Genomic DNA, 14668 nt, shown 5'->3' on the forward strand with positions numbered 1-14668 from the left:
TATATATATATATATATGTATGTATGTATGTATGTATGTATGTATGTGTATATATATATATATATATATATATATATATATATGTGTATATATATGTATATATATATATATATATATATATATATATAGCACACAGCCTGTGTTGCGTTCAGGCGTTGTCACGTAAATGACAAATTCCAGCACTCCATAGCACAACACAGCAGCGTGTCAAGTGGGCCGAACCCGAGCAAAGTTGCTCAATTTTTAATTTGTTATTATATAGTTTGTTATGGAGTCCATGATTATGAGGCTCTGGCATCTTTCAGTTGTCTCTTTGTCTTAAACGTCACACGGCTCGGCTTTCTCTCGTATGCATTCTTCCTACTTTCCTCTGTGCTGTCTCAAGTGTTGACATAGATTGGTCGTGTTGCCGCGGGATGTGGCGACTTTAACTTTTAAAGTTTTAGACAGCTCGTCTTTCTGTTCAACGTCGCCGTACCTGAATCCAAAGTATTGCCATGTAACAGACGTGTTTTTTTGCCACCAACTCAGCCTGTTCATGGTCGTGCTCATGCTCTTCTTCAGCGTCTGTGTTGGTCACTGCTGCACGCCAGATAGTCATATGACCATACGTGCTGCACACGCCAGGATAGATTGTGGACGTGATGTCAACAAACTCCACACACTACAGGAGAGGCAGTCACGTTCACAGGCACGCACCTTAACATTTATTTACATTAAATCGCAAATCGCAGCCTTTTATGCGGTTATGTAATCGCACAGCCTGACATCGCGATTGCGATTAGATTAATCGTGCAGCACTATTTGACTGTTATACAGTAGCCTACATTTCTCAAAAAGTAATGACCAGATTGCTGAAATTGATTCTGTGTTAGGTCTACAACCAAACTGCAACGACAAAACTGCAGACGTGGAGAATGACAGTATGTGGAAGCCTCATATTGTAACACTATTTTCTCCAAAAGTTAAGATTGAGTTTTGATCAAATCCTCTTGTAGAAAAGTTAAGATTGAGTTTTGATCAAATCCTCTTGTAGGTAGGTGCATATGGTGTAACATGGTGAAGATATTAGGTTTAAAATGTTCACGAATGTGAATGGAACTTATAAATCAGATAATTAAAACCACCTCACAATGTCATGAATTCAAAGACTGGTCTATTTAGTAATGTTTTAAATGTACTTCAGGCTATGCTAACTTCCCATGCTCATTTGCCATAACTTTGGACACTCTACAGACTAAATGATTAATCAATTAATCATTAAATTAATCTAATAAAACAACAGAGTATTCTAAAATGAAAATAATGATTACTTCTTGTGTGGTTCAGTATGTTGCAGCATAAGTGGGCCATATGTGACTTTCTGTGAACAGTGCAGGCCAGCGTTCCATCGTCCTTTTGACTGGAGGCTGTTCTTCCACAATTTCTTTGCGTTGCGTTGTGTGTCCATCATTTTCTTCACATCAGCTGTAGAATGATCGGTTGCTTTTATAATCACGGCAATGTTCGTTATTAACCTGCTTGAGTTTTTAAACCTAACTCGCTTACATACCAATTATCCGCACATACTTGCCTCACAAGTATTAAATTAATGAATTACTTAAGTATGAATGCTTGAAGTATTAAGTATGAAATTAATTATCTTCGTGTTAGACTCATTTTTTCAAGTAGTGCTTTAACATAATAATGGAACTCAGTACAACCTGTCCTTACACCAATTTAAGATAAAATAAAACATATTTTTTGTACATAATTCAATTATAAGGAAGTTACCATGGCAATCATATTTTACAGTGTTGGACTAACCGTTTTAAGCTTTCAATAAGGTTCGCTTAGAGGAAGAAAAACATTGCATTCACTGTAACTGTGCATTCACACCAAAAGTGTCATGAGCGCCAGCGGTCGCTCAGGTCGCTGGCATCGCACTGCCTGGCAGCTCTGGCAGGGCTTGCAGAAAGCTGCCAAGGGGCGGGGCTTTCAAGCTGCACTGCAGATGTGTTGTGTGCATTCTAGTTAACCCACCTGTTCACCCAGCTTACATTTTATATGCTTTGCATTTCGACACGAGCCTATATTACTTACCAGACAAACGAACAATTTAAGATACCATTTTCCAGGCATCTGACTTCTTCTGGATGTCTCTGTAAATAAACAGAGACACATCATATAGCTATATAGACCGCCACAATCAACTTCTCCTCCATTTTCGTCTTCTCTTTCTTTTTCTTTCACTGTCCCGCCTAGAATATTAACGGTCTGCAATTGGCTGCTGCTCGCTGCTGCTCCGGCGGCGTCGCTGCTCATTTGCATAAAGTTGAGCTTCTCTCAACTTTTACTTGATGCTCCGGTCGCTGGCATCGCGCTGCTCGCTGCCACCGACACTCCAGACGCCCTTCGTAGCAAGCGTACATTGAAAATGAATGGCTGCCGGCCTCTTATGACGCTATGGCACTTTTGGTGTGAATGCATTGTAACTTTCTGCTGGCTTGAAATGAAGCACGGAGACAGCAGGTGCTGCCTCCCTCCACAGCCTGTTAAGTTACTGCTAACTTCAAAACAGCTAATGTAAGTTAGCAGAGCGCTACTCCGGCAGCTAACAGCTAACGGCTATCTATGACGGTGGGGCTGGTGCAGGAACAGGGGGAGACATGTTACAGATTAACAACGACACTGGGGTTAGCTCCAGGCCGCTTAGACTGAGCCAAAGAACTTTTATTCCGGTTCACTCATGTTGAGCTGCTGCTAACTTTTTAATGTCTGCTCTCTGAACACGCACGCGTGCACACAGGCTAACATGCCGGAGTCGGACCAAAAATTAAATTACGTATACTGACAAGATTACGAACAGAAGCTTTACACTTACTGATATCAACGTTAGAGCCACTCTTCTTCAAAGCACTGGCGCACCGCTTGCATGAGCTGCCTCGCGTTTGGTTCCAGTGGAGCATGCATGGATGGAGCTCTGGCGCTACGCTGCAAACCGGAAATGGACATGCGCACAGGGGCGCACAGGTCGGTAACTTGAGTCCCACAATACAAACCATGCTACACACTCAGAAAAACCAAGTACATATAATTAAATGAAACAAGTAAGCGGTTAAGAAGTACAGAAAAAAAACTAGTATAAATTAAGTTAAATGCACTATTTCATCTTTAGTCAGGACATTGTTTGCATTTACAGTGCAATTAAATCAATACCTGATGCATTCATATTATCATCATCACACAAATATGAAAAAATCATACACTTGTTAAAGTACTGAATATGAGGCAAGATTCCTCTGATCATCAACCAAGTACGATGGATTTTATTTAAGAATCATTTTAAAACATTGGAAGGAAAAAATTATCTTCAAACCTAACTCTAATCTTTTGAAGGATTATGCTCTCTGTGTTGCTCATACACTTTCTCAGGAAATGAGTTACAGCATAAAACCTTTAGTCTATAATATACATTCATGTAATTACATGTATGCATTAAAATGTACACACAGTATAACAACAGTGATGTTTTCACTCATTCCACAGTGTCTCTTTACAGTATCACAGCCAAGTGGGAGTTAGACTGCAGTATCTGACATGTGACAACAAGTCTAATAGTTTTTCTAAACCATGGGTAGAAAAGGGCATAGATGACAGGATTTAGACAGGAGTTAAAATACATCAGAAAAATCATAAAGACCTCAGTTGAAGAACCGATCAAGATATCGTGGCCTGTGAGAGAGACGCAGTAATATGGAGAGTAACACATCAGAAACACAACCACAAGAACACCAAGTGTCCTGGCTGCTTTTATCTCTGATTTCTTAACTTGCACAATCTTTAAATGCTTGTGAGATACAGCTGCATTGTGAGACCTCATGGCTCGAGCCTGAGACACAGCCACCACAAATACTCTCATATATAGAACTATGATGATAGTAATGGGTATGATAAAACCAACAGCGAGATCAACAGCTCCTGTAATGTTGACCACACATTCTCCATAGCATGAATTATACCTGCCTGGTTGCTTCAGGTTATCATATAAAAGAATAATGCTGTAAAAAACAGAACAAATCCAACAGAGGAAAACACAGATCGTAACAACGCTCTGAGTGACTCTGGTGGAGTAATGCAGAGGGTCACAAATAGCCACATAGCGGTCAATAGATATGAGAACCATGTTTCCTACGGAGGCAGTGACTGTAATGATGGGTAACAGATAATACAGTGCACACATGAGATCGCCCAGGATCCAGCAGGTCTCTGTCAGGAGGATTTCAACTGGCATCACCACAAAGCCCACAAGGAAATCTGAGACAGCCAGAGAGAGAAGGAGGATGTTGGTGGGGGTGTGGAGCTTCCTGCAGTGGAATATAATCATTGTGAGCATTGTCAGCAATATTATCAATAGCACTTGTTAAAAAAGCAGAAATGGAAAAACACACAATACATCAAAATAGTACATTAGTTCTAGTACAAAAAGTCATGTGCAAAGCTGAAGCCACTTCTTCCTGTAAATCTAAAGACAGTGTAACAACATTTTAGCGTATGCTGTAAAGGGTTATGTGCCTGAAGTGTGTGATGGAGAAGACGACCAGCAGGTTGAGAGCTGCTCCAAGCAGAGAGATGGAGGACAGTAGACTGTAAAAAAGCACAAAGTCAGAGTTAGGAGGCTCTGGCTTCCTGCAGGAGGAGTTGAGGAGTTGTGGAAAGCAGAGCTCAACTCTTTCCAACTGCATCATCAAAGAGAGGAAAAGGACAGAAGCTGCTTAGCTTGGGCAGCGCTCTGACCAAATGTCAGATAGCTTACTTATCTCTACTCCTGATGGAGGAGGAGGAGGATCTAAGGGAGGAGGAGGAGGATCTAAGGGCCTAATCAATTAACGTGGCATACGCACAGAAGGCGGCGTACGCCACTTTCTACACAAACTTTGGGATTTTTAAAAAACAAACATGACAGGAAAATGTGCGGTCTTCCATGGAAGCTCTGACCCATGCGTATGCACAAAAACTGTAGACATGAGAAACTGCGACCCCCATGGTAGAAAGATGAAAAGGAAGAAATGTTGTGAATTTGACATCAGTGTGTAAAATAAAGACAGATATGACCGCTCACGTTTCATATATGAAGAGTGCACTTGCAAAAATGGATAAACATGAATAAAGGAACAAACATGTCTTTGACTGATAGTCCCTGGTGTGCACACATAAAAAAACACGAGTTAGGAGATTAAATACAAGCAGATAGCTTTATTTTTAAAGAACTCCTCAGGTATATTCTTCAATCATTAGATAATCTGATGAATTTTAGTCTGTGAAACGATGATGTGAACAGTTGGACAAATCCAGTGTACGCTGCTGCCGTTTCAGATGCCTTAGTCAAGCAGATACGAGTGCAGAGGGTCACTGTTATCCGATATGAGCCGGTTTTAATAATAATAATAATAATAAATTTTATTTGTTGGCGCCTTTCTGAGCACCCAAGGACACCTGACAATAAAAACATACAAAAATACCAATAATACAACATTAGAAATAGATAAAATACATGACAGAAAATTAAACCGGATAGGCAAGTCTGAACAGATGGGTTTTAAGCTGTGATTTAAATTGTCCAATGGAGTCAGTCTGACGGATATGGGGGGGCAGAGAGTTCCAGAGTCTGGGTGCAGAGCAGCTGAAGGCTCTGCCACCCATAGTCACCCATCACCCATTTATGGATTTTAATTATTTTTATCGCTGTGAGTTAAATATGTTGTATGGCATGAAAAAGCGCTGTGTCATTGTAAAATGTGTAAAATCATCATTATTAATATTTATCTCACGTGTTCGTTGGCCAAAATTGCCCCTGTGTTACAATTCAGGGAATTCCTTTTCACATGCAATCAATCCATTGATGGGTGGGTATAAAAAGCAGCGTTCACGGTTCGTAAAGACGCACAATGGCTTATTTGGCTCTGTTAGAGGATGTTTTGGATGGGAGACTCCGGAGGGAGTGGATATTCAGGGACCAGGAAGACCTATTGGCCAACGGTGATGAGTGGCTTATGAGCCGGTTCCGACTGCTCCGTGCAGTGCTGCTGGATCTCTGTGCTGTGTCAGGTCCGGCGTTACAGAGAAGCACCAACAGGAACCAAGCTGTGCCGGTGCTGTGTTGTACAATGTGGGACACCTGAAAAACGTGCCCCTACCGCTGGATGCCCTGACCTTGACCTCTATCCCTATAGGCATTTGAGCCAAACATCCCTCAGTTTTCTGTCTATAGCTATAACACCCTATTATCAGACCACTTCTTCTTCTTAACTTATGAAACACACTGAGGTAGCAGCATTTACAACATCTGCCACCAGCTGCCACTCAACAACATTGTCTTTCTGTTATTAACCTCCCAAAAAAGAACTTGAACTTCACATTGTGTGAAGTTTTGTTTTTTACCTTTTCTTTCTACATTTGCCGTGCTCTCCTTTGTGCTGTTTCTTGTTCATGAAAAGTAATTCAGGGCGTTTCACTGGCCATTTATAGGCATCTATGGGTGGGACAAGATGCTCACTCACCTGCGCCACATTTTGAGTTGATTGTGATTTATGAAGAGAAACAGGCGTGGGACATTTGTGCCCACTGTATTATAAATAAGGATATTATTGTGCATAAGCACTTTCTGTGCTTTATTGGTGCGTCACCTTTAGTCAGCTTTCCTGCGCACAGTTTTATAAATGTAACTATCTCGGGCAAGCAACACAAGGTTTGATGGTTTTTCATTCAGTAATTTCAAACAGTTTATTTCACTTAACCTCATCCTTTACATTTTTTTTCTTGATAAAGTAATCTCTGGGAAATCTCCCAACTCCAGTAGAACAATAGAGACAAGATGCTAACATTAGCCAAAACTTAATTATATTGCTCTTGCTTGATTGTATTTTCAGCTTCAGTAACGCTTTCTTTAAACTACTTTGACTTAGTTTTATGCTGACTATTATATCAAACTGATAAGGTTGAGCTGACTCTGACAAACTATAATTTAGCCTCAGGAGCGAGAGCGCGTACCCTCCTTTGATTAGAATACATGTCACCAGGCATTTAAGCATATGACACAGTCCCGATGCATAAAGTTTTGACCCTTTTTAAAGCCACACAGGTAGAGCTAGTGGAACCATTTCTACGTAAACCAAACTGCAATCTAATAAAGCCAAACTAAGAGAATGCTTTTTGCCTTTATGCTTACTGTCAGACTACAGTATATGCCCACTTTACATTGCTCCCAATACCCTTCATTTCATGCTATCAACACGAAGGAAACATCAAATGAATCCTGAGATTCCACAGATTCCAGTGGTATAAAGGCCATTGCGTACTAAGTCTGTATTTTTTGTCCGAAATTGTTGCACGTCTAAGTACAACCTCAAGTTGTGTCAATTACACTGTTGCACACAAAACTTTCGTCAACAGGTTTTTGAAACAGGGGCAATTTAATGCCTTTTTCATATTCGTCAAATTCCTTCAGAGCATTTTGGACCGATAAGCAGTAAAGAAAATGTGGCAGTGGGGCACGTATGCAACGAGACAAAGGAACGGGTCACTTAGTATAATTTTATAATTCAGATAGCCCACTTTCAACAGATGGGATAGTAATATTATCATGGATAATGATGATGAGGCGCAAGATGTGGACTGCATGCAGAGAGAGAAAGGGCAGAAGTGTGGAGACAGAGGGAGGACAGCTCACCTCCTTCATGTAGCTGCACTGCCAAATGAAAGACATGGGCAGAGAGTGGAGATTTCCAGATTGGTAACTCCAGAAGCAAGGGAGGAAATGTGTCTTTTCATTTTGAATACAGCAGCAAAAGAGACAGAGCACAACGCGTCATAATCTGAAAGCCACGCCCCCAAAGGTGAAACAAGGCCCACTTTCCCCTCTCACTTTCCCCCTCCGTTTCCAGCCTGTTGAGTTTTGTTCCCTGTTTAAGTTTTCCCAGATGCCGAAAAATTGCTGTGTGGTGGGCTGCACGGCCAATAAAAACCCAGAGCTTAGTTTTTATCAGCTACTGAGCAGAAAAACGGAACCTTGTAGGAGACGCAAGTGGATACAGACAATAAAACGTGAGGCTTCAACAGGGAAGAAATATCCTGACACTCGGTATGCCTATGTGTGCAGCAAACACTTTGTCAAACCCTCCAAATGTATTTGTTAGACTAACAGTTAACTGTGTTTATGTATGTTAAGCTAAAGCATTGACAGTATGAATGCAACTTCTGTTATAATTGTCATTTTGTTGGATCATTTTTCCAAGACGAGCAAGGTAAGGAGAAGGGACACTGAGGTAGACCAGCAATATTAAGCTTATCAATATATCGAAGCCTCTCTGGTAGGCATAGCGTGCTAAAATAATCCTTTGCCATCTTATTATTAGCTAATTATTAGCTAGCTATAGCTAAAAATTTTAGCTAGCTAGCTAGCAATTCAGTCGTGGAGACTTGAAGGTGCAGCTGCGGAGGCAGAATGACAGGGAACAAGCGAAGAAGTGGAGGCGAAAGCGGGCCTTGTTTCCCCTTTGGGGGTGTGGCTTTCAGATTATGACGCGTTGCGCTCTGTCTCTATATGCATTGAATTCAGTATGCAAAGTTTATCTGCATAACCTTATTTGTGTACGACGACTTAATGTCTTAGTGTGCAAAGGCCTTAATGAAGGTTACGCTATTGTAACTCTAGTTCTATTAGCACAGGTGGAGCCCTCCACTAGACTCTTTTGGGTAATGCTCATCTATCAAGAACACACATTCACACAGCTGGAAATTTAGGAGACGCCTACGTGATACACTCACTTCATGAAAAGAAAGTATTCATTTAAGGTATTAAAATATTATTATAATAATTATTATTTTTACTTCACGTTTGTCAGTGTTTATTATGAAGATCCACATTTTGAATTCAAAACTGGGCCCCAAAAGTGTAGCTTTGCTGTGTAGCAATTTTTATGCCTCCGCGCTGGCAATAGCCGTGGTTGGAGGCATAATGTTTTCAGGTTGTCAGTCTGTCCGTCCATCCATCCGTCATCAAAGTCCTGCTCTTGGTCAGTGACTTCTGGCATCAGAAACCAACGGACAAATCCGTCCTTTCCCATCGGTACTGTTCGCCATTATTGTTAGACAGTTAAGGCTGCAAAAGCCTTATGGTAATTTGTTTAAATTTGGCACAAATGTCCACTGGACTCAATGATGAACTGATTAGATTTGGGGGTCAAAGGTCAAGTCTTTGCAACTTTATCTATATCATTATTGGGAACATGATATCTCGAGAATACCCTGAGGGAATTTCTTCAAATGTGGCACAAATGTTCACTTGGACTCAACTATGAACTGGTTAGATTAAGGTGGTCACAACATATGCTTTTGACCATGACTCAAGAATGCATATGAAAATAAGACAAGACTTGAACCAAATGTCTAACAGGATAAAATAATGAAGTGATGACTTTTTATATCCAAAAGGTCAAAGGTCAGCTTGACTGTGACATCATCATGTTTTAACATAATATCTCAGGAACAGAAGGGGAGACATTTGGTCAGATAGTGAATTGGTGACCTAATCTTGAAACTGCTGATTGTATAAATCTGCTATGCTACCTGGGGATACAATGGCTGTGACTACCAGTTAAAAACACCAGATTCGTTTGTTTTGGAGAGGAAGAGACCTTTGAAGAGACCCTGGAGAAGCCTCCTGAACATCTAGATCTTAAGTTATCAGAGAAAAAAAGATGAGCAGACATCAGCAAGTGCAAGGCTAATGACTCGTCTCTGACATGCCAAACAGTCCCAAACAAACATGGATTGGTAATATCAAACTGCTTTACTTTGTGTTTTAACTGGTTTAAACTATCTGGTCCATTTGTTTTGGAGAGGTGGAGACCTCTGTGGACAGGGTGTAAAATTAACTTTTTACCTCATCTGCCATTGGCTAGTGACTTCCAAAAATTTACCGGCCAAACATATTTTTCACCAGCCAAATAAAAAAAATCATGCCTTATTTGACTAAAAATAATTACCTTACATTTTTTGTATGAAAATCCAACCCTGTCCTCCGTGTTTCTTTGGCGTGCTTGCAGCAAAGGCTGCAGCTCATCGTGTTGGTGTGGGGGTTGTAGGTCAACCATGACCGCGGCTGGCCAGTGTTGTCTAGTTTCCATTTTTCAATAAAATGCCGTACGACATTTGTACTCTGTTTAACTGTCTGTTCTTCCTGTCCAAATCCAACATGTTCATCTTCGTGTTTCCTCTTCTGGCGGTGGCTTCACGGCAGAAATGTGTCGCCACATCTTGCTCAGAAGTTACCATAGAATGCTCAGGGTTCCGGTAGCTGATGTCATGCGTTCCCGGCACACGTACAATAAGCCGCGAGGGTCAAAATGGTCTGACACAGCTGGCAGAAATGGTCGAAGCACATAAAAAACCCACATGCAATTCAAAATTTTCCATCGGCCACTGGCGGGTGTGTGTTTTTGTTTTACATGCCAAACTAATTTTTTACCTGCCATTGGCGCTTGGCGGGTGTTAATTTTACGCCCTGTCTGTGGATAATCCAGCTCACTGTAAAAAACATCTGAATTTGTGCTAAATTTATTTCTGATCCAGTTATTAGAGAAAAAAGTTAATCACACAGCAGGCATTGGTCGAGCGGCATGTCTGTGATGTGTCGGAGCCAGACCAGGCAGGGGAGCTTGCCAGTGAGCATCTGGTGGCCAGGCTCTGACCCAACATGGAGTGGTCCCTGTGGGCAAGCAGCAGGCAATGGCTGAGAAGTTAATCTGACTATTGTCCTGGCCTTCTTGGATTCTCTGGGTGGTGTCCTGGAGGAGATACCATCTTGCAACTATAATTTTACTGTGGGACTTCAATGCTCATGTGGGAAACGACGGGGAAACCCTCGAGGGGTGTGACTGGGAGGAATGACCTGCCTTATCTGAACCCAAGCAGGGCTTTGTTATTGGACTTCTAAGGTCGTCATGGATTGGCTCTAACAAACATCATGCTTGAGCATAGGTTGGTTTCTAAGTGTACTTGGTACCAAAACACCAAAGGCCAAAGTTGGCTGATTGACTTTGTGGTTGTACCATTAGATGTGCGGCTGTATGTCTTGGATACTCAAGTAAAGAGAGGAGCAGAGCTTTCAACTGATCACCACCTGGTGGTGAGTTGGAGCAGATGGTGGAGGAGGGTGCAGGACAGACCTGGTAAACCCAAATGCGTAGTAAGGGTAAATTATGAACGTCTAGCTGAGGCCTCTTGTCTGCAAGGTAAAGGGCCTCGTTGAAAGTGATTCTCCTCAAGCTGCAGCAGTCAGATCAAAGCCAAACTTCCCAGCAGAGCTGCCTATGTTCCAGGGTGCCCATTCCCCAACCTTGTCGGCTAGTCCATTTTAGTTGCTCTAACAAGTTCCCTCCACCTCCATATCAATCTCAGGCTTCCTCTCCTCCTTCTGCGACAGCCAAAAATTGTGTTTGTGTTTGGTTTTGCGGACCAACTACAATCCCTGCTCATTGGCCACCTGCCTCACACACCATTCTTGGCAGTCCATCACCGCATTCCCTTCTCCTGGCACCGGTCATCTCCATATCCACTGGACAGTGGTCTCCAATATACTTTAAAAGAGAGAGGCTTTCTCTTCAACTGCAGCAACAATGAGCCAGATTTTTCTATCTATACTCAGCTTCCATCAACATTCAGCCACAGCAAACATTGAGCCAGAAACTTCTCTCCTGTGTGTACAGGCTTTACAATATCCAGATGCACAATTATCCTTTCATCCCACAACCCCCCCTCCATCTAAGGCCTGTCCTTTGCGATGTACCCAAAGCTGATTTTAGAGCTAGCCTTTATAAATGTTTGCCCAGCCAGCACAGCCAGTAGTGTGATTCCATAATAGAAAGTTAGTTAACCAAATAATACTTGTAGTATTCTAATTTTTATTCATCAGTAGAACAAGATCACTCATTACATCATTTAAAGCCCAGTTCAGACCAAAGATTTGTGTCAAGATGAAACCGTTTTTGAATCTTACAGAGAGTTACAGAGACGTTGGAAATGAAATGTGTGTATGTACTGATTAGACTGTCAATTCCAACACTGGTGTGAATCTACAACACAGACTGTACAGTCTGTGACATATCTGCCTGTGGTTCTCCAAATTCACTTCCACAGCAGTCAGAATGAGCATCTCATGTCCTTGGTTGTGTCATCCCCAGCATATTGCTTCAACCTTGGCAACATCTAAATAGTTTCCATCAAGCTGACACTCACCTCAGCTCTGTTTAAATCTGTTGACTCTTGTTCTGAGGCCCTAATCACTTAGGGTGACTCCACCTCAGAGGTGGATGGCCCACACTGAGTGTCTCCGTGCACGGCCTTCATTCAGCCATTGCTTAATGGACAACCAGCACCCCCCTCCCCCCATACTACTCATTTCCTTCCACCTGAGCTTGGAGTGAGTGTGTTGATGCCAGCATTACAACACAGGAGTAGAAATTAGATGTGAACAGTTAGCACAAAGTTAAATTGTTGCTGCTGCAGCTTTAAATATGAGGATTTATTTACTGTGACCTGGAAAGAAATTAACAGCTCTCCAGTTCATACATTAATAGTATTTGCAAGTCACACTGGTGCTAAATAGTCACTGTCTGGAGCTGGTGACTTAAAAGAACAATGTGGCCATTTATACCTGATGTTTGCATTATAGTAATTTTAAATCAGTGGTTCAGTGGTGTGGGAGCCCTTCTGTGCAGAGTTTGCATGTTCTCCCTGTGTCAGCGTGGGTTTCCTCCAGGTGCTCCAGCTTCCACCCACAGTCCAAAGACATGCAGGTTAATTGGTGACTCTAAATTGTCCGTAGGTGTGAATGTGAGTGTGAATGGTTGTCTGTCTCTATGTGTCAGCCCTGTGATAGTCTGGTGACCTATCCAGGGTGAACCCTGCCTCTCGCCCAATGTCAGCTGGGATAGGTACCAGCGTCCCCGTGACCCTCAAGAGGTTAAGTGGTTAGAAAATGGATGGATGGATAATAATGATTATGCATTTTATTTATAGGCACCTTTCAACGCACTCAAGGACACCTGGATAAATGTTTTCTGAAAGTACTTTTCTACACTTAAAAAAAGGAAAACATTTGGTGATGTTGTTATGCAATGGTTTTCACCAGTCCGGCCAACTTGAGATTAATTTTGGCTGCATGTAGCCTGTGAAATAAAATGAGTTTGACACCCCTGCTTTACAGTATGTTGGCCTCAGAGGAGCCAGGCTTCAGTATATCCAGTGTAACAATAAGTTTAACAGATTTTCGAAACCACGGATAGAAGAAGGCGTAAATCACAGGGTTCAGACAGGAGTTAAAATAGAACAAACAGATTACAAAGGCAGCAGATGAAGCGTTGAGTAAGGTGTCTTGGCCTGTAAGTGTGACACAAAAGTATGGACAGAGGCATAATAGAAACACAACTATAACAACACCAAGAGTCCTGGCTGCTTTCAGCTCAGACTTTTTTGCAGTTACTTTCACTGAACCCTGAAGCGTGACTGCTGCAATATGAGACCGCATAGCACGAGCCTGAGACACAGCCGTCACAAATACTCTCATATACAAAACTATGATGACAGTGACAGGACCGATGAAGGACAAAAACAGATCTACAAATCCAGCAACATAATCAATAACAATCACACACTCTCCGGTGCAGGAATTATGCCTGCCTGGTTGTTTCAAATTATCCTTCATTATGAGACTGTCGTATAGAGCAGAACAGACCCAACAAAGGCTAATACAGATTGTAACTCTTCTCACACTGACTTTAGTGGAGTAATGCAGAGGGTCACAAATAGCTACGTAGCGGTCAACAGATATGAGAACCATGTTTCCTACTGAGGAAGACGTAATAATGAAGTCTAAAACATAATACAGACTACACATGAAGTCACCGAGGAGCCAGCAGCCATCTATGAGCATAATTTGAAAGAACATGAGGAGGCCCACGAAGAAATCTGAGACAGCCAGAGAGAGGAGGAGGAGGTTGGTGGGGGTGTGCAGCTGCCTGGATTGAAAGAAGAGAGGAACATACTCAACATTCTCCGTATCAGTTATTACATCAGTAAATAAAAGCAGATCTAAAACATGAAAAATAGTTTTTTAGAAAATGTTTTTCCCTCACAGTCATGTCTCTCTGTGCAGCTATGCTATAAACTAATGAAATGTGTGGCTACTTGAAGTGTGAGATGGAGATGATGACCAGCAGGTTGAGAGTCGCAGTGAGCACAGAGATGACGGACAGCACAATGTAGATAAGCACAGTGTCAGAGTGAGTACGATTTGGCTTCCTGCAGGATGAGTTGAGTTGTAGGAAGCAGAGTTCATGTTCCTCCACCGTCTCCATCATCAGAGATTCAGGATGAGAGGCTGATGAGCCCTAGCAGCTTTCTGATAAAGTTCAGATGTTTTATAACTTATCTAACTTTTTTGCCCCTCCTCTAAGATCCCCTCCTACTAGGGGACTGATGTCCCTCCTATCATGCCATCATCTTCATTAGTTGCTGATGTGAATCTTAATCATGTAAACTGAATTTGCCACAGTTGTATGCAAATTAAGCACAGCGTTAGTTCAGACAGGACATCAGATCAAGCTCAGCTCACATCCCAGCTACATCA

General features: G+C 41.9%; 2 protein-coding genes across 2 annotated transcripts; both read right to left on the reverse strand.

Annotated features, from left to right (window-relative positions):
- Window positions 1-3269: 3269 nt before the first annotated feature.
- On the reverse strand, window positions 3270-4724 carry LOC126393353 (trace amine-associated receptor 7e-like). Its single transcript, XM_050049484.1, has 2 exons — window positions 4555-4724; window positions 3270-4346 (listed from the first exon to the last, which is right to left on the reverse strand). Exons 1-2 carry the CDS (start codon window positions 4722-4724, stop codon window positions 3536-3538), a joined length of 981 nt encoding a protein of 326 aa, XP_049905441.1. The 3' UTR covers window positions 3270-3535.
- Window positions 4725-11995: 7271 nt separating this feature from the next.
- Window positions 11996-14396, reverse strand: LOC126393402 (trace amine-associated receptor 8a-like). The gene is made up of 2 exons (XM_050049555.1): window positions 14227-14396; window positions 11996-14057 (listed from the first exon to the last, which is right to left on the reverse strand). Exons 1-2 carry the CDS (start codon window positions 14394-14396, stop codon window positions 13241-13243), a joined length of 987 nt encoding a protein of 328 aa, XP_049905512.1. The 3' UTR covers window positions 11996-13240.
- Between the last annotated feature and the right edge of the window lie 272 nt (window positions 14397-14668).

Source organism: Epinephelus moara, chromosome 7, assembly GCF_006386435.1.
Source record: "Epinephelus moara isolate mb chromosome 7, YSFRI_EMoa_1.0, whole genome shotgun sequence".
NCBI lineage: Eukaryota > Metazoa > Chordata > Actinopteri > Perciformes > Serranidae > Epinephelus > Epinephelus moara.

Bases quoted from the DNA above. Each gene is read 5' to 3' on its own strand.
- LOC126393353 (XM_050049484.1), bottom strand. From the start codon at position 4,724: ATGCAGTTGGAAAGAGTTGAGCTCTGCTTTCCACAACTCCTCAACTCC. The intron at 4,347-4,554 runs GCACATAACCCT...ATTCCACTGCAG, and splicing joins TTCTCCATCACACACTTCAG to GAAGCTCCACACCCCCACCA.
- LOC126393402 (XM_050049555.1), bottom strand. From the start codon at position 14,396: ATGGAGACGGTGGAGGAACATGAACTCTGCTTCCTACAACTCAACTCA. The intron at 14,058-14,226 runs GTAGCCACACAT...CTTTCAATCCAG, and splicing joins ATCTCCATCTCACACTTCAA to GCAGCTGCACACCCCCACCA.